The sequence below is a fragment of the Salvelinus alpinus genome, chromosome 3, assembly GCF_045679555.1.
Source record: "Salvelinus alpinus chromosome 3, SLU_Salpinus.1, whole genome shotgun sequence".
Classification (NCBI taxonomy): Eukaryota; Metazoa; Chordata; class Actinopteri; order Salmoniformes; family Salmonidae; genus Salvelinus; species Salvelinus alpinus.
Window position 1 is genome coordinate 64,007,704 of NC_092088.1, and position 20,979 is coordinate 64,028,682.

Genomic DNA, 20,979 nt, shown 5'->3' on the forward strand with positions numbered 1-20,979 from the left:
TGGAGAGGTTCGAAAGCCAAGGAGAGGAATGGTAGGGGGTAACGATTCTTGATCGTTATATCATTAAGACCCCGGTAGTCAATGCACGGACGCAGGGTCTTGTCCTTCTTTTCCACAAAGAAAAACCTGCGCCGGCAGGGTATGCAGAAGGACGGATGCCTCCAGCAGCCAGAGAGTCCTCAATATACTCCACCATGGCCTTGGTCTCCGGGCCGGATAGAGAATATAGCCGACCACGAGGCGGTGTGGTGCCTGGGAGAAGGTCAATAGCACAATCGTAGGGACGATGCGGGGGAAGAGAAGTAGCCTGTGCCTTGCTGAAGACCTCCAGGAGGTCATGGTACTCTGCAGGAACGGCAGAGGAATCCAAGGTTTTACTTAAGTCCTGAGGAGGACGTCTCGGGGAAGGCTGCGCCGCTTTAAGGAAATGGGAATGACGGAACAGACTCCAACCCAGGGTTGAACTTGTGGGCCAGTCAATAACGGGGTTGTGTTTTTGGAGCCAAGAAAATCCCAAAACAGGAACATGGGGGGAATCAATGAGGAGAAGCTGTATTGACTCACTGTGATTTCCCGAAACCTGCAGATTAACAGGAACAGCGTAATGGGTAACTCTTCCAATGGAGCCGCCGTCCAGTGCTCTAGCGTCCATGGGAACAGAAAGGGGTTGAGTGGGGATACCTAATTCAGAAACTAGGGTAGCATCCATAAAACTCTCATCCGCCCCAGAGTCAATGAGCGCCCGGGGAGACTGAGACTGGTCTCCCCACAGCAGTATCACAAGAAAAGGAGTGCGGGTGATGGGAATTGGATAATTCACCAGAGTACTTACTAAAGATGTAGTTCTCTTAACAGGGAAGCTGGCTATAGCTGCCCCCACAGTACAGACAACAGTTGGAGCTCAGCCTACGGGAATGTTCCCTAGGCGATAATCCAGCTCTGAACAGTTGCATGGGCTCAGGAGTAACCGACTCACTCGTCGCCGATGATTCTCGAGGGAACTCGGGTGGCTTCGGCTCTTCTCGGAAATGCACACTTCGGGGACTTCCGGATTCCTTCGGAGGTGAGCAAGCAGCAGCGGATGAACAAATGTTCCCGAGACCCGACCTCCTCTCACTCCGGTGTTCTCGTAGATGCCAATCAATCAAATCAAATCAAATCACATTTTATTAGTAACATGCGCCGAATACAACAGGTGTAGACCTTACAGTGAAATACTTACTTACGAGCCCATAACCAACAGTGCAGTTTCAAAAAAATATGGATAAGAATAAGAGATAAAAGTAACAAGTAATTAAGGAGCAGCAGTAAAAAAAAATAACAATATATACAGGGGGGTGCCGGTACAGAGTCAATGTCCGGGGGCACTGGTTAGTTGAGGTAGTATGTACGTGTAGGTAGAGTTATTAAAGTCACTATGCATAGATGACAACAGAGGGTGGCAGTGGTATGGAGATGGGAGGGGGGTGGGCAATGCAAATAGTCAGGGTAGCCATTTGACTAGATGTTTAGGATTCTTATGGCTTGGGGGTAGAAGCTGTTTAGAAGCCTCTTGGACCTAGACTTGGCACTCCGGTACCGCTTGCCATGCGGAAGCAAAGAGAACAGTCTATGACTAGGGTGGCTGGAGTCTTTGACAATTTTTAGGGCCTTCCTCTGACACCGCCTGGTATAGAGGTCCTGGATGGCAGGAAGCTTGGTCCCAGTGATGTACTGGGCCGTTCGCACTACCCTTTGTAGTGCCTTGCGGTCGGAGGCTGAGCAGTTGCCATCCCAGGCAGTGATGCAACCAGTCAGGATGCCCTCGATGGTGCAGCTGTAGAACGTGTTGAGGATCTGAGGACCCATGCAAAATCTTTTCAGTCTCCAGAGGGGGAATAGGTTTTGTCGTACCCGCTTCACGACTGTCTTGGTGTGCTTGGACCATGTTAGTTTGTTGGTGATGTGGACACCAAGGAACTTAAAGCTCTAAACCTGCTCCACTGCAGCCCCGTCTATGAGAATGGGGGCGTGCTCGGTCCTCTTTTTCCTGTAGTCCACAATCATCTCCTTTGTCTTGATCACATTGAGGGAGAGGTTGTTGTCCTGGCACCACACAACCTAATCGTAACGGCGATGAGGGAATCAAGGTCCAATAGTCCAATGGCAACTCCAAGCTGCGAGCTCGTCTGTTATTTCCTCCGACAGTCCGTGAAGGAAGGTATCGAACAGAGCCTCCAGATTCCAGGCACTCTCGGCGGCCAATGTGCGAAAATCTACCGCGGAGTGTGCCACACTACGGGAGTTCTGATGTACCTTCAGTAGTTTTCGGGCCGCCTCTCTCCCGGGCACCAGAAAATCAAATACCTTCCTCACCTCTACCATGAAATCGTCCAGGTTATGGCAAACGGCGGATTGTTGCTCCCAAACAGCCGTCGCCCAGGAGAGCACCCTTCCGGACATTAGCGTAATTAGATACGTTATCTTCGATCGATCCACAAGGAACAAAGATGGCTGTAGCTCAAAAATGAGGGAGCACTGGGAAAGAAACGCCCGGCAGGTTCCAGGATCGCCTGCATATTGCTCCGGAGGAGGTAAGCTGCATTCTTGGGGAGCCAGGGTAGGCTGAACAAACCCACCACTAGTAGGGAAGTTACTGAGTAGCTTGGAGGTCTCAGATGTGCCGTGCTGCCTGTGAGATAATTCACGCAATTGCTCCGTTAACGCCTTGAACCCCTCCATCCGGTTCTGAAGTAGCTCCTCCTGTCTCTTAATGGTAGCTCCCTGCAGGGAGACAGCGTGACGGAGCTGGTCCAAATCTGCTGGGTCAGTCATGGCCAGTTCGTACTATAACGACACAAGACGAGACCCAGATGCAGACGCAGGAGGCAGATGGTTTAAGCTCTGATATTTATTATAGTACAAGGGGTAGGCAAAAGGCAGGTCGGGGACAGGCAAGAGTTCATAACCAGGTCAGAGTCCAAAACGGTACAGGGCGGTTAAACTAAGTAGAGGCTGAGTGCTGTCCACAATGGATCTCTCATATTTGTTTTAGCCTAGCTGTCTTGCAAACAGGACGAGGATAAGTGGTTGGAGGAAATGAGACATGTTTATCTGTCTAAGCCTGTTGACAAGATAATAAAATGTTTCATCCACTCTGTTATCTAACCTGTGATTCAGATCCTATTCATGTTCAATGACTGACTGAGAGAAACATTGACGAATCAAGAGGCAGCAATGCAATAATTTTTAATTATTTTATATTTAACTTGGCACGTCGGTTAAGAACAAATTCTTATTTACAATGATGGCCTGGGAACAGTGGGTTAACTGCCTTGTTCAGGAGCAGATGACAGATTTTTACCTTGCCAACGCTCTAACCACTAAGCTACCTGCCGCCCAATATTCACACACAAGAACAATGTAATAGCTGCTTTCAATATGGCCTCCAATGCCCTCCCAACCCGCTCTTAGTGCAAATGAGGACAAATATTACAAGTTGTTTCCCCTGGTTCCTCACGTGACCCTCTGAAAGCCCCACAGAGTATTGAAACTCAGAGGCTGAGTGTCTAATAACATCGTTTTTTTACCCATTCAGCCCTTTTAGATCTGTGGCCTACTTGAGGGAGGACGGACAGAAGCTGGACATGGATGTAGCTAAACAAGGCCATGGACCTTGAATGATTTCTGGTGCAGATAAATGCGTTTATAAAGCATTAGCTATATGTTTATGCCTTACAGTAAAGATAGTGTTATCAAATTTTCACTCTGTTTGCCTTTGTGTTTGTGTGTGTTTTGGATTGCTGTCTGGCGTTATCTTTTGAGACACTATTAATGCTGAGATTTGAATTTTCCCTCGTCTATTTCAATGTTCTAAAATGTTCTAACAACTCTCAGTAGACTGAGACCTGATCCCCTAAACTACTCTGACCAGAACATTCTCTAAATGAATATTCAGTGTTAAACTAAATCATGCATTTCCTGTGAATATCCTCTGAATTTTTATTTGGGAGAACTTAGTTGCAGTTGCGAGCATCGGTTGCATTTGGATGACAAATCTTCTCTTTTATTTATTTTGAGGCCTGTTGTATTCTTTCCACAGGACTACAATGATGAGATCAGACAGGAGCAGCTGAGGGAGCTCTCCTACTTGAACGGAGGATCAGAGGACACCAACAGAGGGAGGACAGTAAGGGGGCGGGGCTTACGGCTGGCTTCCACGATAACTACGCGGTATGTATTTGCAAAGACCAGCCATGTTGATTATGATCTGCTGGCTTGTTGGTTTCCATCCCAAATCATTACTGGTCATTGATTGTGTGTGTGTGTGTGTGTGTGTGTGTGTGTGTGTGTGTGTGTGTGTGTGTGTGTGTGTGTGTGTGTGTGTGTGTGTGTGTGTGTGTGTGTGTGTGTGTGTGTGTGTGTGTGTGTGTGTGTGTGTGTGGTTTTGTTTTGCATCTGTGTGAACTTTAACTCAACGATCACAATCAAAATATGATCTTGGCTTTATTGCTTCTAATACTCACACCGCGTTTGATGAATGATTCATATTTAGTTTCAAGCACATATTGTTAATTATTCATTATGTAACATATTAATCATTTATATATTTAATATCTCAGATGACATGACATACCTCAATAATTCATATTTCATACAATCTTCACCGGCCATGGCCATGTCTTCAGTGTGACAGTCCCTGAAGGATTTTGAGTGTACGGTGACAGCTTGCACTATACTACCTCAGGTGGTAATGGAAATAAACACGCCCGTGTTCTCATGTGATTCTGATTCTGCTCATTTAGAATCACCACCACGTTCCTCCCCTGATTTGCTCCTTATGCTGCGCTGATAAGCTATTACTGTAAATCTCCATGAGAAATATGCACCGGTAATGTGGCCGTAATGCTCCTTGGAGTCTTTGTATTTTCGGATCATAATTGACTGCTAGCTTTAGTGAAGGATCAGCAATGCCAGAAGACTGTGTATCTCGGCCTCCTCCATCTGCTTGTGTTAAAACGTCTGGATGTTCTCCAAATATAGACAGCTTTATGACCTTAAATCCACCCTGCACTCCCTGTGGTGCTCCTCTGGCTCTTCTAGGCAGTAAAATCTCAGGACCGAAGACAGCATCCCAGCATCCGCCTCCCAACACCCTAATTTCAGCGCAGACACACCAGCGTCCGAGCCCATTTGCCTTTTGATCTGTGACTATTGGTGCGAGTTGTGTGCACAGTCAAATAACTGTCAATGCACCCTGACAAGTATAGCCTCCCTCACTGGGATAAGCACAGGGAGTCAGTGGGACGCGGAACATTTCTCTGCCAGCCTAGCAAAGCAAAATTGGTTCTGTGAAAGTTCCCAGAACATTCGTTAGGTTGCGTAAAATATTTTTCATAACACAAAAACTGTCCAGTTGTGCTGATGATTATACAATGTTTGTATAAACATCCGGCTGATGTTGCAAGAATGTTCCCAGAACACATTTAGTCTGTTCTTTAAAGGTTATCAGAATGTTTCATTCAGTTGGGGGAACAGTCTGGCGGGACATTGTGGGAACATTCCCAAAACACAAAAACCATCCAGTTGTGCAGATAATTATATAATGTTTATTCTAGTGTGCAAAAAACATTCACCTGATAAGTTCTTTCAAATTTTGTTCAACATTTACTTAGGTTTTGGGAACATTGTGGGGATACCCAAAACAATAAAACTGTCCTGTTGTGCTGACATTCAGATAATGTATGTATCTGGGTGCACAAAACATTCCTTTGATGTTGCAAGAATATTGACAGAACAGCCGTCCTGAGTTCTTTAAATGTTCCCAGAACATTTAATTAGGTTGCGGGAACAGTGCGGGTACATTACAAGAGATAGTTTCCCAAAGCACAAAATCTGTCTAGTTGTGATGACATTCTTACAATGTTTGTATCAGGATGCACAAAACATTCCTTCAATGTTCTTGGAATGTTATTCCTATTTGCCCAGAATGATAGAATTTCGTTTTGAACAGGGTTCTTTCATGTGTTAGTGTTACCTTACTGTTGAGGAAGTTAGTTGCACAGCAGTCCATGTAAAAAAAAATATGGCAAGTCACATGAAAATGTCTTGTTCATTTATTCCTGTAATGTTTCCTCTGAACCACTTCTATTGCTCCCACATTTTTCTGCGGCAGTATGTTCTAAGAACATTACCTGAACATTGTGTTATTACATTCCCTGGCAACCTAATGAGAACCTTAGGGGAATATTCTGTGGTAGTTTTTAGTGAATGTTCTATTGAATGTTCCAAGGATACTTAATTTCAATTTTTGGGGGGAGTAGTTAAAAACATTACTTGAATGTTTTTGGGACGTTATCATCCTAATGTTACCAAACACTAACAATGACTTAATGGGAATGTTAGCTAATGTTCTGGGAATGTTTGCCGGAATGGCTGCTTGAGGATTCTCTACAAATGTAGGTAGAGCTGATTCTCCAGGTCATTGGAATAACAGTGCAGCGTCTGAATGAATAGCTTGTCTGGGAGAAAAGCGATATGATAACTGTTCTGCTTCAAACATCATTATGACTAAATCTGTCTGAGCAGAAAAGGTTATGCTTATCTTCCACTTGACAACACTCAAGCTTGTGACTGAGGCAGTCTGTATAATACTGTATCTGCATACACTAGAAACAAGTGTTGAGGTCAGCACTTGCTGCCTTGGTATTCTGATTGATGAATTTCCATTCCATTGTTGCACATAGTTGTTTGAAATCAAGAGATCATTTCCACACTGGACATTTTTGAGATGCCATCAATACCCATAGTGGTGGTTTCTGGTCTACAAATGAAGGATCTTAATTTGAGCCAATTTGCTACAGCGGGGAAATAATCCTAAGGCAGCAGGAAATGTGAATTATTATGTGGATTATAATTAATGGAAATTTGTGTAAGGGTTGAAACATCTTTCGTAAGGGAAAATCAAGTCTGACATTTTTAAGTGGATGTTACAAACTTCATAAGCCATTTTAAACCTTAAATACACTATAAGTTTTACGTTTTCTGCATTGCAATAGGGTGATCATATTAAGATCCTACATCGGTATTTTGCTCAACATATTCGGAGTACGCTACACACGTGCTTTTTGAATATACTTAATTCACAAGGGACAATGTCAATGTTCAAGATCGCCAGACTACGTAATGTCATGTTGTGATCTAATCTCTCATTGATGTTTTGTTTTTTAAACAGGGGACGGGGAGGCAGAGGGGCCGTTGCACCCAGAGGGACAGCGGGTACGCGGAGTGCACTGCCACAAGCCACATTAGCGAGAGGAGTATCCACTCCCAGGGCAAGGGGAACACCAGGGAACCCCGGATACAGACCCCCACTGTTGCCCGTAACACACGAATCATACGATGACTACGTAAGTCTGACCCACTTTTCCCCACTTGTAAATTTTTATGTTGAATACAGTGCATTCGGAAAGTGTTCAGACCCCTTGACTTTTTCCACATTCTATTACGTTACAGCCTTATTCTAAAATGAATTAAATAATTTTCCCCTTTATCAGTCTACATAAAATACCTCATAATGACAAAGCAAAAACTGTATATTTTTTTTTTTTACAAAAACAAAATATGAGTATCACATTTTCATAAGTATTCTGATGCTTTACTCAGAACTTTGTTGAAGGACCTTTGGCAGTGATTACAGCCTTGAGTCTTCTTGGGTATGATGCTACAAGCTTCACACCTGTATTTGGGGAGTTTCTCCCATTCTTCTCTGCAGATCCTCTCTGTCAGGTTGGATGAGGAGCGTCGCTGCACAGCTTTTTTCAGGTCTCTCCAGAGACGTTCGATCGGGTTCAAGTCCGGGCTCTGGCTGGGACACTCGAGGACAATCAGAGACTTGTCCCAAAGCCACCCCTGCGTTGTCTTGCCTGTGTGCTTAGGGTCGTTGTCAAGTTGGAAGGTGAACCTTCGCCCCAGTCTGAGGTCCTGAGCGCTCTGGAGCAGGTTTTCTTCAAGGATCTCTGTACTTTGCTCCGTTCATCTTTGCCTCGATCCTGACTAGTCTCCATGTCCCTGCCGCTGAAAAACATCCCCACAGCATGATGCTGCCACCACCATGCTTCGCCTTAGGGATGGTGCCAGGTTTCCTCCAGACGTGTGACGCTTGGCACTCAGGCCAAAGAGTTCAGTCTTGGTTTCATCAGACCAGAGAATCTTGTTTCTCATGGTCTGAGTCCTTTAGGTGCCTTTTGGCAAACTCCAAGCGGGCTGTCATGCGCCTTTTCCTGAGGAGTGGCTTCCGTCTGGCCACTCTACCATAAAGGCCTGATTGGTGGAGTGCTACAAAGATGGTTGTCCTTCTGGAAGGTTCTCCCATCTCCACAGAGAAACTCTGGAGCTCTGTCAGAGTGACCATCGAGTTCTTGGTCACCTCCCTGACCAAGGCCCTTCTCCCCCGATTGCTCAGTTTGGCCGGGCGGCCAGCTCTAGGAAGAGTCTTGGTGGTTCCAAACTTCTTCCATTTAAGAATGATGGAGGCCACTGTGTTGTTGGGGACCTTCAATCCTGCAGAAATGTTTTGGTACCTTCCCCAGATCTGTGCCTCGACACAATCCTGTCTCGGAGCTCTACGGAAAATTATTTTGACCTTGTGCCTTGGTTTTTGCTCTGACATGCACTGTCAACTGTGGGACCTTATTCCTCCCAAGTGGCACAGGGGTCTAAGGTGCTAGCTGTGCCATTAGAGATTCTTGGTTTGAGTCCAGGCTCTGTTGCAGCTGGCCACGACCAGGAGACCCATGGGTCGGCGCACAATTGGCCCAGCGTCGTCTGGGTTAGGGGAGTGTTTGGCCGGCAGGGATGTCCTTGTCTCATCGCGCGCTAGCAACTCCTGTGGCGGGCCAGGGGGCAGTGCACGCTGACACGGTCACCAGGTGTACAGTGTTTCCTCTGACACATTGGTGCGGCTGGCTTCCGAGTTAAGTGGGCATTGTGTCAAGAAGCAGTGCGGCTTGGTTGGGTTGTGTTTCGGAGGACGCACGGCTCTCGACCTTCGCCTCTCCCGAGTCCGTACGGGAGTTACAGTGATGAGACAAGACTGTAACTACTAATTGGATACCACGAAATTGGGGAGAAAAAGGGGTAAAAAAATGATTAAATAAAAAAATATAGCTATATACAAAAAAGAAAAGAAAATGTGGGACCTTATATAGACAGGTGTGTGAATTTCCAAATCATGTCCACAGGTGGACTCCAATCAAGTTGTAGAAACATCTCAAGGATGATCAATGGAAACAGGATGCGCCTGAATTCCATTTCGAGTCTCATAGCAAAGGGTCTGAATACGTATGTCGATAAGGTATTTCAGTTTTAAATGTCAAAATACTATTTTTGCTTGGTCATTATGGTACATAGTGTGTAGATTGATGAGGAAACATTTTTATTTACTCAATTTTAGAATAAGGCTATAACGTAACAAAATGGGTAAAAAGTCAACGGGTCTGAATACTTTCCGAATGCACTGTAAGTGATTGATGACAGGGGACCACCTTCCATCTTAAACTGAAAGTCAGGTCATACTGTGTACATACTTTATGGAATGTTGTGTTGAACAAAGGTGCACATCTGGAAGAGATGATCCATTGTCATGTTATTGAGGCCAAAGGTTCCTCTGCACAGCAAACAAATAGAAAAAAAAACTTTAAAAAACGTATATAATGAGGTAGCTGTTAATGCCAGAGAATATCTGACAAGCAGAGAGATATTAAAAGTGTCACCTCAGTTGACTTTATGAAACCTTCTTTTGAAATCTGCTGAAGTAAGTATCAAAATAAACATCAGTTGCTGCTCTATGATTAATGAAACATGAAAGGGTAGACTGTAAAAACACAGTCCATTCTATGCCATCCTTGCTGTGTGCAAGTTGTTTTCAGTCCATATAACTGAAATCACATAAACAAAATTAAACAGCTCTTTTTTATTGCCACTAGACTAAATGTAAAATATTTAATTCATAAGACATGATGATAAAGAGTACATTGGCCTACAGATAAAGAACAATTCACAATTTTAGATTTTTTTTTTAATCCCTCAGATTTTGGGGACATTCAAAGTCATGTTAAAAGAGTTGAACAAGGTGAACATTCAATTGTAACCTAATGAAAAAAGCTATATTTTCACTAGTCAATTTCCACCGAGCTTTCCCGCTATGCGAAGTCTCTGTGTGTGCTGGCAATTGGAAGATTGGCCTGTCTGCATGGGGAAATGCACAAGCACAGTCTCATTACCAAAGCCGAATTGAGTTCTGAGCGAAAGCCTGTGTATTTCTTGAGAGGCAAAAAGCTGGACATTTTTCTCCACAGTAATTGGGGGTTTGGAGTGAAGGTGGGAGCACAGACAGATACCAGGGGATTAAAGAATGAAGTAGTTTGTCCAGAACATTTTTTCCCCTCTTATTTTCCCCCCACGAATCTCACCTTGCTCTATCCTCTACTCCAGGACTCATTTTTCTCTCAGAGTGTTTTTCTCAGAGCGTAGGCAGACCTCTCTCTCTATAAGGTCAAGGTATTTTTCCCACTGAAGTGTACAGGATGCTGTGATGCCTTAGCGACTGTTTTCTGTCCTCAACCATTACCTCCTCCTTGATGGGGGTGCAGAATATGGTCGTGGTCAAGATAAATCAACAAAAACTATTTTAATCCCTGACATAACTTTATCCCTAACTTTAATTTTGTCATATCCATGGTCATACTCATATAAAGCCACACAGGAGCCCAAAGCAGAATTTAAATAGTATTGAGGCAACAAAAGAGACAGGCGAGTATCTTAGTAGACTAAAGCTTCAAAAAGGTGTTTTTTCCTGTCGCTACTTTCCTCTATTTGTCGTTGTGAAGACATACTGTGTATGCTGAATACTGAATATGCACTGAGTGTACAAAACAATATGAACCTTCCTAATATTGAGTTGCATCCCTTTTTGCCCTCAGAACAACCTCAATTCGTCAGGACATGGACTCTACAAGGTGTCGAAAGCGTTCCACAGGGATGCTGGCCCATGTTTACTCCAAAGCTTCCCACAGTTTTGGCTGGATGTCCTTTGAGTGGTGGACCATTCTTGATACACACAGGAAACTGTTGAGTGTGAAAAACCCAGCAGCATTGCAGTTCTTGACACACTCAAACCAGTGCACCTGGCACCTACTACCATACCCCATTCAAAGGCACTTCAATATTTTGTCTTGCCCTTTTTTAACCTGTCCTCCCCTTCATCTACACTGATTGAAGTGGATTTAACCTCTCTGGGATAGGTGGGACATTAGTGTTCCACCTGGCCAAAATCCAGTGAAAATGCAGAGCGCCAAATTCAAATAAATGACTATAAAAATTTTACTTTCATGAAATCACACATGCAATACACCAAATTAAAGCTACACTTGTTATGAATCCAGCCAATGTGTCAGATTTCAAAAAGGCTTTACAGTGAAAGCAAACGATGCTATTATCTAACGATAGCACCCCAGCAAACAAACACAGACAATCATATTTCAACCCTCCAGGCGCGACACAAAACGCAGAAATAAAGATATAATTCATGCCGTACCTTTGACGAGCTTCTTCTGTTGGCACTCCAATATGTCCCATAAACATCACAAATGGTCCTTTTGTTTGATTCATTCCGTTGATATATATCCAAAATGTCCATTTATTTGGCGCGTTTGATCCAGAAAAACACCGGTTCCAACTCCCGCAACATAACTACAAAAAACCTGTAAGCTTTGTCCAAACATTTCAAAGTACTTTCCTAATACAACTTTAGGTATTTTTTAACGTAAATAATCGATAACATTTAAGACGGGATATACTGTGTTCAATACCGGAGGAAAACAAAGTGTAGCGTGCTTTTCAGGTCACGCGCCTCTATCAAAGAGTACACTTCCCTCTACCCTCGTTCTGAACAGTGCTACTTCTTCATTTCTCAAAGGAAAAACCTCAACCAATTTCTAAAGACTGTTGACATCCAGTGGAAGCGATAGGAACTGCAAGAAGGTCCCTTAGAAATCTGGATTCCCAATGAAATCTCATTGAAAAAAGAGTGACCTCCAAAATAATTAATTCTGAATGGTTTGTTCTCGGGGTTTCGCCTGCCAAATAAGTTCTGTTATACTCACAGACATGATTCAAACAGTTTTAGAACAGAGTGTTTTCTATCCAAATCTACTAATAATATGCATATCTTAGCTTCTGGGCCTGAGTAGCAGGCAGTTTACTTTGGACATGCTTTTCATCCAGACGTGAAAATACTGCCCCCTATCCCAAAGAAGTTTTAACAGGTGACATCAATAAGGGATCATAGCTTTCACCTGGATTCAGCTGGTCAGTCTATGTCAAGTACACACTTCTCGTGGTGTAATAGGAATTTCTCCAGAGGAAGCTATGGCCTCTGGCAGGTTGTCAGTCTCCCTCATAAAACTGATACAATGACCATAATCACACCTGTTATGCATAGTATTGATTCACAGCTGCAATGCATAGAGAGAGAGAGAGAGAGAGAGAGAGAGAGAGAGAGAGAGAGAGAGAGAGAGAGAGAGAGAGAGAGAGAGAGAGAGAGAGAGAGAGAGAGAGAGAGAGAGAGAGAGAGAGAGAGAGAGAGAGAGAGAGAGAGAGAGAGAGAGATATCAAATCCAACCCATATTTATTTATTTTCCCTTTTGTAGTTTAACTATTTGTACGTCGTTACAACACTGTATATAGACAATATGACATTTGAAATGTCTTTATTCTTTTGGAACTTTTGTGTAATATTTACTGTTCATTTTTTTGTTGTTTATTTCGCTTTTGTTGATGATCTATTTCACTTGCTTTGGCAATGTAAACATATGTTTCCCATGCCAATAAAGCCCCTTGAATTGAATTGAATTGAGAGAGAGAGAGAGAGAGAGAGAGACAGAGAGAAAGGTTGAATTTCAAGGTTCCATTCTGGCTCTATATTTTGAAACATTATATACAGTGTAAAAGGAAGTGAAAGCACCTCGTTGTTGTGCTTGGTATTTTTGTATTTGAGTGCTTTTCTAGATCTCGAAATGTCATTGATCTGCCTATGAATTGTTGTTTTTGTATCCCGTAGATTACCTAGCTTATGCCGTAACATAGTATGAATAAACATCATGTTGCATGGCTTTACCTCTTCTTTTGTTTAAACAAATTAACGTATTGAAATCCAGGTAATCAGCTCTTCTGTGGATCAGCACAGCTGAAGCCGGTTTATTTCCTGCTTCTCATCCACTCCCACTTCAAGCCAAACAACAATTCACAACAAAAAACTAAATGGATCCTACTATTTTGTGAATTCACTCACTTCAGAGGAAATGTAGTGGTTTGCTGTTTCATCAAGCTAATTTACTGGCTTGCCAACTATGGCAGAGCTGGCAGTGGCAGAACTGAATTATTTCTAAACTGTATTACAAAAGTTTTCGGTAGGTGTTGTGATTGGGATTCCATGATTTGGGCTTGACAATAGATGTCTAGACCAGACTGAACAGAAGACTTGCTACAATTATGCATATCAAGCAACAATTGTCTTTTAAATAGAATTAATCATAGAATTACTAAATATATATCATATACAATGACTCCACCAAAAATAAGAGGAAATAATAAATAATACTAACTGTGTACAAAGGAAGGGAAAAGAGGGGACTACAAGAACTTACACACAACTTACATAGACCCACATCAGTTCCAGACACCACAAGATCTAGAGAAAACCTCTTGAGACCCAGATCCAGACCAGACCTGGATTCAAATACATGCCTTAATACATGAGGACCAAACACACCTGGGTTCAAATACATGCCTTAATACACGAGGACCAAACACACCTGGGTTCAAATACATGCCTTAATACATGAGGACCAAACACACCTGGGTTCAAATACATGCCTTAATACATGAGGACCAAACACACCTGGGTTCAAATACATGCCTTAATACATGAGGACCAAACACACCTGGGTTCAAATACATGCCTTAATACACAAGGACCAAACACACCTGGGTTCAAATACATGCCTTAATACATGAGGACCAAACACACCTGGGTTCAAATACATGGAGTATTTAAATATTTGTATTTGAAAATACATGCCAATACTTTCCAAATACATTCCATATTCAACGATTGTATTTTTCTAACCAAAATAGTCCAAATACTTACTTCGAAATGTGTGTGAAAGTAATTGAAATATTTAAAACAGTATTTGAACCCAGGTCTGATCCAGACCTAAACTAAGCTCAACACTCTTGTCCGAGATCATTGGCCAAGATCCAAACCAGATTAATGTGTACTTGATAAGTCTTAAGGCCAATAGTAAATCGCATACTCTGTCTCTGATGGCACACCACAAACAATACACATGAAAAAGGAAAATTAAAGAATGTGTATTGTATTTCTTAGTGTTACAAATCTGAACACACCAACTCTACAGAGGCTATGCAGAGAAGGCCATAATGTGATTAAATGCAGGGCTTGATGAGGCTTTGAAAAATATATATATTTATCCCGAACAGAATAGATATAATAGCCCAACATCACACTGTGGAAATGGAACACTCTTTTCTCTATGTGATCTCCAAAGATATGTGAAATTATAATAGTTGAATCAATGTGTGTATTTCTCAAATGTGGTGTCAGATAAAATATTGATGTAGCTCTTTTATGCACCCTATTTTTTTATGCTCACTATTCTACATATGGGAAAAGCTTGCATTCTAGGAACACCATGCATGATAAAATGGAACAAAATTGCTTTTCTTGGGCTACCTTTAAGGATGGCATGCACGTCTAGAGTAATTGCTTTTTAACAATAGGCTTGGTTACACTGCTGAGTTCCCATTTGTGAACTAATTATGGAAATGGAATTCTCCATGCACAACTCCCCTGTTTAATAAAACACATGTAAGACACACACCTCAAATAGATTGTTTAATAATTTCATACTCTGAATCAGAAGTAGGCGGAATACCCAAAAGCCTTGGTATCAGTTGCAATCCAAGGGATTCCTGAAGGCCTTAGAAGAGGAGGAAAGCTACAAAATAAATTTGGCAAATACAACATATTCTTATTTCTCTATGAGACCAGTTAGGACCATAACCCTATTTGGTCATGAGAACAGTGCTCTCCAAGGTCTTCACTATTTGGATTTGGATGTTTATTATGTTACTTTATATTACTCATTTGATTCAAATAGAAGGAAAACTCCCAGACTTAATAACAGCTTGAGAAGTACTCCCTTTTTGTGGACTCTTTTTATGTCTCTCACATGCTGCAATAAATGTGAAATGCATAAAGCAGAGAGTGTCGCTTGAATATGCATAGGAGTAAAATCAAGTCCGTTCAGCCACAAAAACTGGATTGAAGCAGAAAGACAAAGGAACCCACCACTCATTTACACTCCTTTCTCATTTTCGGGGCTCTGCATTCAGAGGCAGCCCTGTGTGCAGATCAGTCACTGTCACGGAACATACAGGTTGTCAATTGATAATGAAGCATAGAGCTGACGGCCTTTAGCTCCTTACGCTCCTCGCTGTCCTAATTACAGTGAGCCAGGACTCTCCAGCCCGTGTGTTAACACTTGATTTATTTCCTCCTGGCTTGTTCAATAGCACCAGCGTTAATTGGTTTTTCAAATGAGTGTTGAAATATAAGGATCATGCTTCATTAACTAGAGGGCCTGGCCGACCACAGCACCCGTTATGCATTGCGTCTTGCAAAAGCATGTAAAGTTCAGCGAGGTGAAAATACAGGGCTCTGTAAACAAGCATGATATTGATATAGTGATACTGTAGCAAGACAGTAGCCAATCAAAAGCTGTTAGACCGCATCTCACCTTTGACATCCAACGTAGTTAGGAACAGTTCACAGATCAGGTCACATTTTCATTTTTAATGTTTTTTTTCCATTGAAAAACGTCAACAACAGTCGTTCAGACTAGCTGTCATGGTAGTGGAAATTGGAAAGCAGTACATTTATTATACATAATGAGTGAAAGTAATCTGTCACCAAATCATTTATTTTATTTTTAGGACATGTCTGGAGAATGTAGGGATAATTACATTCCATTTTGTTACAACGCAAGTACATGATAACCTTGAAATTGAAGCAATATGTAATTGCAGAATTGTTCTCTATTGACATGATCCTGGCCGTCTCTCCCCTGACTGTTTTACATGTCAGCGGCAAACAGTGCCGAGGCGATGTGGTGCGTTCTGTCAGCCGGGAATGCTAACAAAACGGTCAGTTAATGAGATAGGTAGGCCTCTGACCCTGTCATTATGGAAAAATACTCATAGATAGAGGAAGTGAAATTAGATCCCCTGAACAACTTAATCCCTGACATAATCCCTAACTTCAATTTAGTCAAATTCATGTTCATACTTGTATAAAGCCACACAAGAGCCCAAAGCAGAATTGAAATAGTCTTGAGCCAACAAGAGACAGGCGGATATCTCAGTAGACTAAAGCTTCATTTGACAACTTTTCCCATGTCTTTTTTTTTAACATACTTTATGTAGAGAAGCTACCGTAGCATGCGTTATTAAAATAGAGAATGTTATTTCATATTTATTCCAAGTAGCTGTGAGGGAAGGGAATTATTAAAGTCACATGAAGACTGTCTGTCATAAGGCAGCTGATGAGTATTCTCGCATGAAAGTCTTGGCAGAAGTGGTTTTCATAGCAATAAAGCTATCCATGTAGTTGGATAATATTCATATCTTTGGAGAAGATTATTGCAGGGTTATTATTGTAGCACCAAACCCTTGTATTTTCTGGTAGGTTATTAAAACAGTCAGATGATGATCATGACTTTCTATGATTAAACTTCTTCACAGCTAAGGTGTTCTGAGGCGAACCGTCACCAGTTCCTTTGTACTGACAGTGACATCAGCATTTACTGTGAATGCAAAGATTCTATGTATACTAGTTCACTTAATTTATTTACTCCTGGCTTGTTCAATATCATCAGCGGGGCTCCTGATTGGGGCAGTGGTCTAAGGCACTGCATCTCAGTGCAAGAGGCGAACTACAGTCCCTGGTTCGAATCCAGGCTGAATCACATCCGACTGTGATTGGGAGTCCCATAGGGCGGGCGCACAATTGGCCCAGTGTCGCCGGGGTAGGCTGTCATTGTAAATAAACATTTGTTCTTAACTGACTTGCCTAGTTAAATAAAGGTTAAACAAAAAGATCCCCTAACTTTCCCCTAATATTGAAGCTATTAATCAAAAGAAAGAGACTGTAATTTGCAATGGCAGACATTTTTTGTGTGAGTACAAGGATGAGAAGACCCCAGGAGATTACAGAATGATGATGATTGACAGAAATTATGCACTTTGAAAACCAACCAAAACGCTTAAAATAAGCAAGATCCAATGATTAGAAAGTGACTTCACCTTCAGAATTGTGACAGAGGAGATAGCAGGGCCAGAAATAAACATGGCAGTGACAGCAGAGAGGATTAAACAGCAGTAGCACACTTTGAAAAGAGTAGCTCAGCCTGGAGCCTGGGTCTGCTACAACAGCCTTGTCATAATATGAACACTGACTGTCTGCAGCCTCTGTGCAGCCAGGCTCATTAAAGGAAGATATACTGTATGCCTATTTTCCTGTCTTCTCCAGTGTCTGGGAAGACATTACGGTAAACACAATCATATAAGTATTAGAAATAAAAATAAGAAGACCGTCGCTGAAACAATCGCTCTCTGGGAATTGTGGGTGTTTAAGACAGTGAAGTCTGGGGAAAGTGTTTCGCAATCATGACTCAAGGATAGCAAGTGTTGTTTCTACAACTACAGAAATAGAAAAACTGAGTACAGACTGTATTGTAGTATGGACTTTAACTAAATAGTAATGAAGCGAATAGCAGTACATTTCTCCTTTAATATGCTTTCCCCATTCCTTGGATACAAAATAGTGTACAGTCTACAATAATTAGATCATGTACAACCGGATTTATGTACTTTGTTGTCAGACCTTAGAGTATCATGTTTATACACAGTATATATGTATTTTACTACATTATTATTGTGTACTTCATTGATGAGGGGCAGGTTTATACTGAAGTTACTTTTTTCTCTGTGTTGATCATTAAAATAGTCACTGATCAAGAGTAAAGGCCGTATTAGTGTTGGCTAAAGGTCAGAGGTGAACAGAGTGTCTGATAAACCCTGCTAGCAAGACAGCTTCCCTGCAAACCCTAATCAATAGTCCTTGTTAGACATGATTTAGTGTTGTCACCCCTCCCATTCAGGGACTATATGTGTAACAGAGATCTTTCACCCATGGAATAAAGCATTGATTTTTTAATGTCCCAACCCTAAACAATTAAGACTCCTGCTAGGTTTGAAACAGAGCTGCTTTTACATTGGCAGAGGTTTCTTATGCAGCATGCTTTTTATTTGACCTGCAGGGCTATGATGATGGATATGACGGTGAATATGATGACCAGAGTTATGATGCCTATGAGGAGAACTACAGCAATCAGTCAAAGAGGTGAGTTAGCTAACAGAAGGCAAACTTTGCATACTTAAGCATTCCTCTTTTTGTAAGGTAAACGTAATTTTGATCAAGTATGAAAATTGTTTGCATACATATGCACATAATTGGCAGACCATTCTCCATTCTCGTTTGTATAGAACATTGCCAATTTCTCAGTCTTTGTCTTCCTCCCCAATATACATTTTTGTTCTTAACTGCAGTATTTGCAATATTACTGTGAAGCAACCTCTCCTGAGGGCACTTTGTCTTATTCAAAAGGTTTTTAGTGAAGTTTGGCCGTTTCAGATAAGCCCGTTAGCACCTTTTAACTTATTGCATAGTAATAGAGTTATACCTGTGTTTCCTTTATATTTTTTGTATATACAATATTCTGTACTTCACACATCACTTCAAATTAAATATACAGTGTAAATCATTAATGGGGATTAAAGAACTAACACAATGTACAATATATTTAATGAGAGGATTTTTTTTTTTTACTATTTCGATTCCATCTGTAAATATTGGACTAACATAATCAGTATTAAGGCCTCATATTCCCCCCTTCTAAATAACCGTACCATTTGTATTAGACAGTCAATCAGGACGGCAGGTAATCTAAAACAATTTTGGAATACTGAATCATGAATCGGCATTGCAGCATTGTTGACAGTGAAAGTGCCATCAGAGAGTGGCGTAGTTGGTTGTGGTGATACAATGATGAATCATCTTCAAAATAAAATACAAAATGTATATACAGTTGAAGTTGGAAGTTTACATACACCTTAGCCGAATACATTTAAAATCAGTATTTCACAATTCCTGACATTTAATTCCCTGTCTTAGGTCAGTTAGGATCACCACTTTATTTTAAGAATGTGAAATGCCAAAATAATAGTAGAGAGAATGATTTATTTCAGCTTTTATTTCTTTCATCACATTCCCAGTGCGTCAGAAGTTTACATACACTCAATTAGTATTTGGTAGCATTGCCTTTAAATTGTTTAACTTGGGTCAAACCTAGCCTTCCACAAGCTTCCCACAATAAGTTGGGTGAATTTTGGCCCATTCCTCCTGACAGAGCTGGTGCAACTGAGTCAGGTTTGAAGGCCTCCTTGCTCGCACATGCTTTTTCAGTTCTGCCCACAACTTTTCTATAGAATTGAGGTAAGGGCTTTGTGATGACCACTCTAATACCTTGACTTTGTTGTCCTTAAGTCATTTTGCCACAACTTTGGAAGTATGCTTGGGGTCATTGTACATTTGGAAGACCCATTTGCGACCAAGCTTTAACTTCCTGACTGATGTCTTGAGATGTTGCTTCAATATATCCACATACTTTTCCTTTCTCATGATGTCATCTATTTTGTTAAGTGCACTAGTCCTTCCTGCAGCAAAGCACCCCCACAACATGATGCTGCCACCCCCGTGCTTCACGGTTGGGATGGTGTTCTTTGGCTTGCAAGCATCCCCCTTTTTCCTCCAAACATAACGATGGTCATTATGGCCAAACAGTTCCCTTTTTGTTTCATCAGACCAGAGGACATTTCTCCAAAAAGTACGATCGTTGTCCCCATGTGCACTGTTTTTTCTGGCGGTTTTGGAGCAGTGGCTTCTTCCTTGCTGAGTGGCCTTTCAGATTATGTCGATATAGGACTCGTTTACTGTAAATATAGATACTTTTGTACCTGTTTCCTCCAGCATCTTCACAAGGTCCTTTGCTGTTGTTCTGGGATTGATTTGCACTTTTCGCACCAAAGTACGTTGATCTCTAGGAGACAGAACGCGTCTCCTTCCTGAGCGGTATGATGGCTCCATGGTCCCATGGTGTTTATACTTGCGTACTATTGTTTGTACGGATGAACGTGGTACCTTCAGGCGTTTGGAAATTGCTCACAAGATGAACCAGACTTGTGGAGGTCTACAATCTTTTTTTCTGAGGTCTTGGCTGATTTCTTTTGATTTTCCCATGATGTCAAGCAGGCACTGATTGTGAAGGTAGGCCTTGAAATACATCCCCAGGTACACCTCCAATTGACTCAGATTATGTCAATTAGCCTATCAGAACCTTCTAAAGCCATGACATAATTTTCTGGAATTTTCCAAGCTGTTTAAAGACACAGACAACTTAGTGTATGTAAACTCCTGACCTACTGGAATTGTGAAACAGTGAATTATAAGTGAAATAATCTGTCTGTAAACAATTGTTGGAAAAATTACTTGTGTTATGCACAAAGTAGATGTCCTAACCGACTTGACAAAACTATAGTTTGTTAACAAGAAATTTGTGGAGTGGTTGAAAAACGACTTTTAATGACTCCAACCTAAGTGTATGTATAATTCCGACTTCAACTGTATACTGTACTGCATTAGTGAGAGGCCCAAAGCCCTTTGTAAAGAGCTTGACTAATGGAAGTTATTACGCTCCTCTTTGTCTCAACATTGTTTTTTAATAACCTTTTTTATTTTTC

The 20,979-nt window shown here is 41.6% G+C and overlaps 1 protein-coding gene across 3 annotated transcripts in view; it reads left to right on the forward strand.

Annotated features, from left to right (window-relative positions):
- The window catches only part of LOC139571113 (KH domain-containing, RNA-binding, signal transduction-associated protein 2-like), a 139,428-nt gene that overhangs the window by 100,119 nt on the left and 18,330 nt on the right, over window positions 1–20,979 (forward strand). For all 3 annotated transcript variants that reach the window (XR_011674237.1, XR_011674238.1, XM_071393674.1), the window contains exons 5-7: window positions 4,082–4,212; window positions 7,214–7,388; window positions 18,441–18,523. Coding sequence is in view for 1 of the 3 variants with exons in the window: in XM_071393674.1 (XP_071249775.1) it covers window positions 4,082–4,212; window positions 7,214–7,388; window positions 18,441–18,523 (389 nt within the window). In the remaining 2 variants the exon portion in view is untranslated. The remainder of the gene's footprint in view (window positions 1–4,081; window positions 4,213–7,213; window positions 7,389–18,440; window positions 18,524–20,979) is intronic.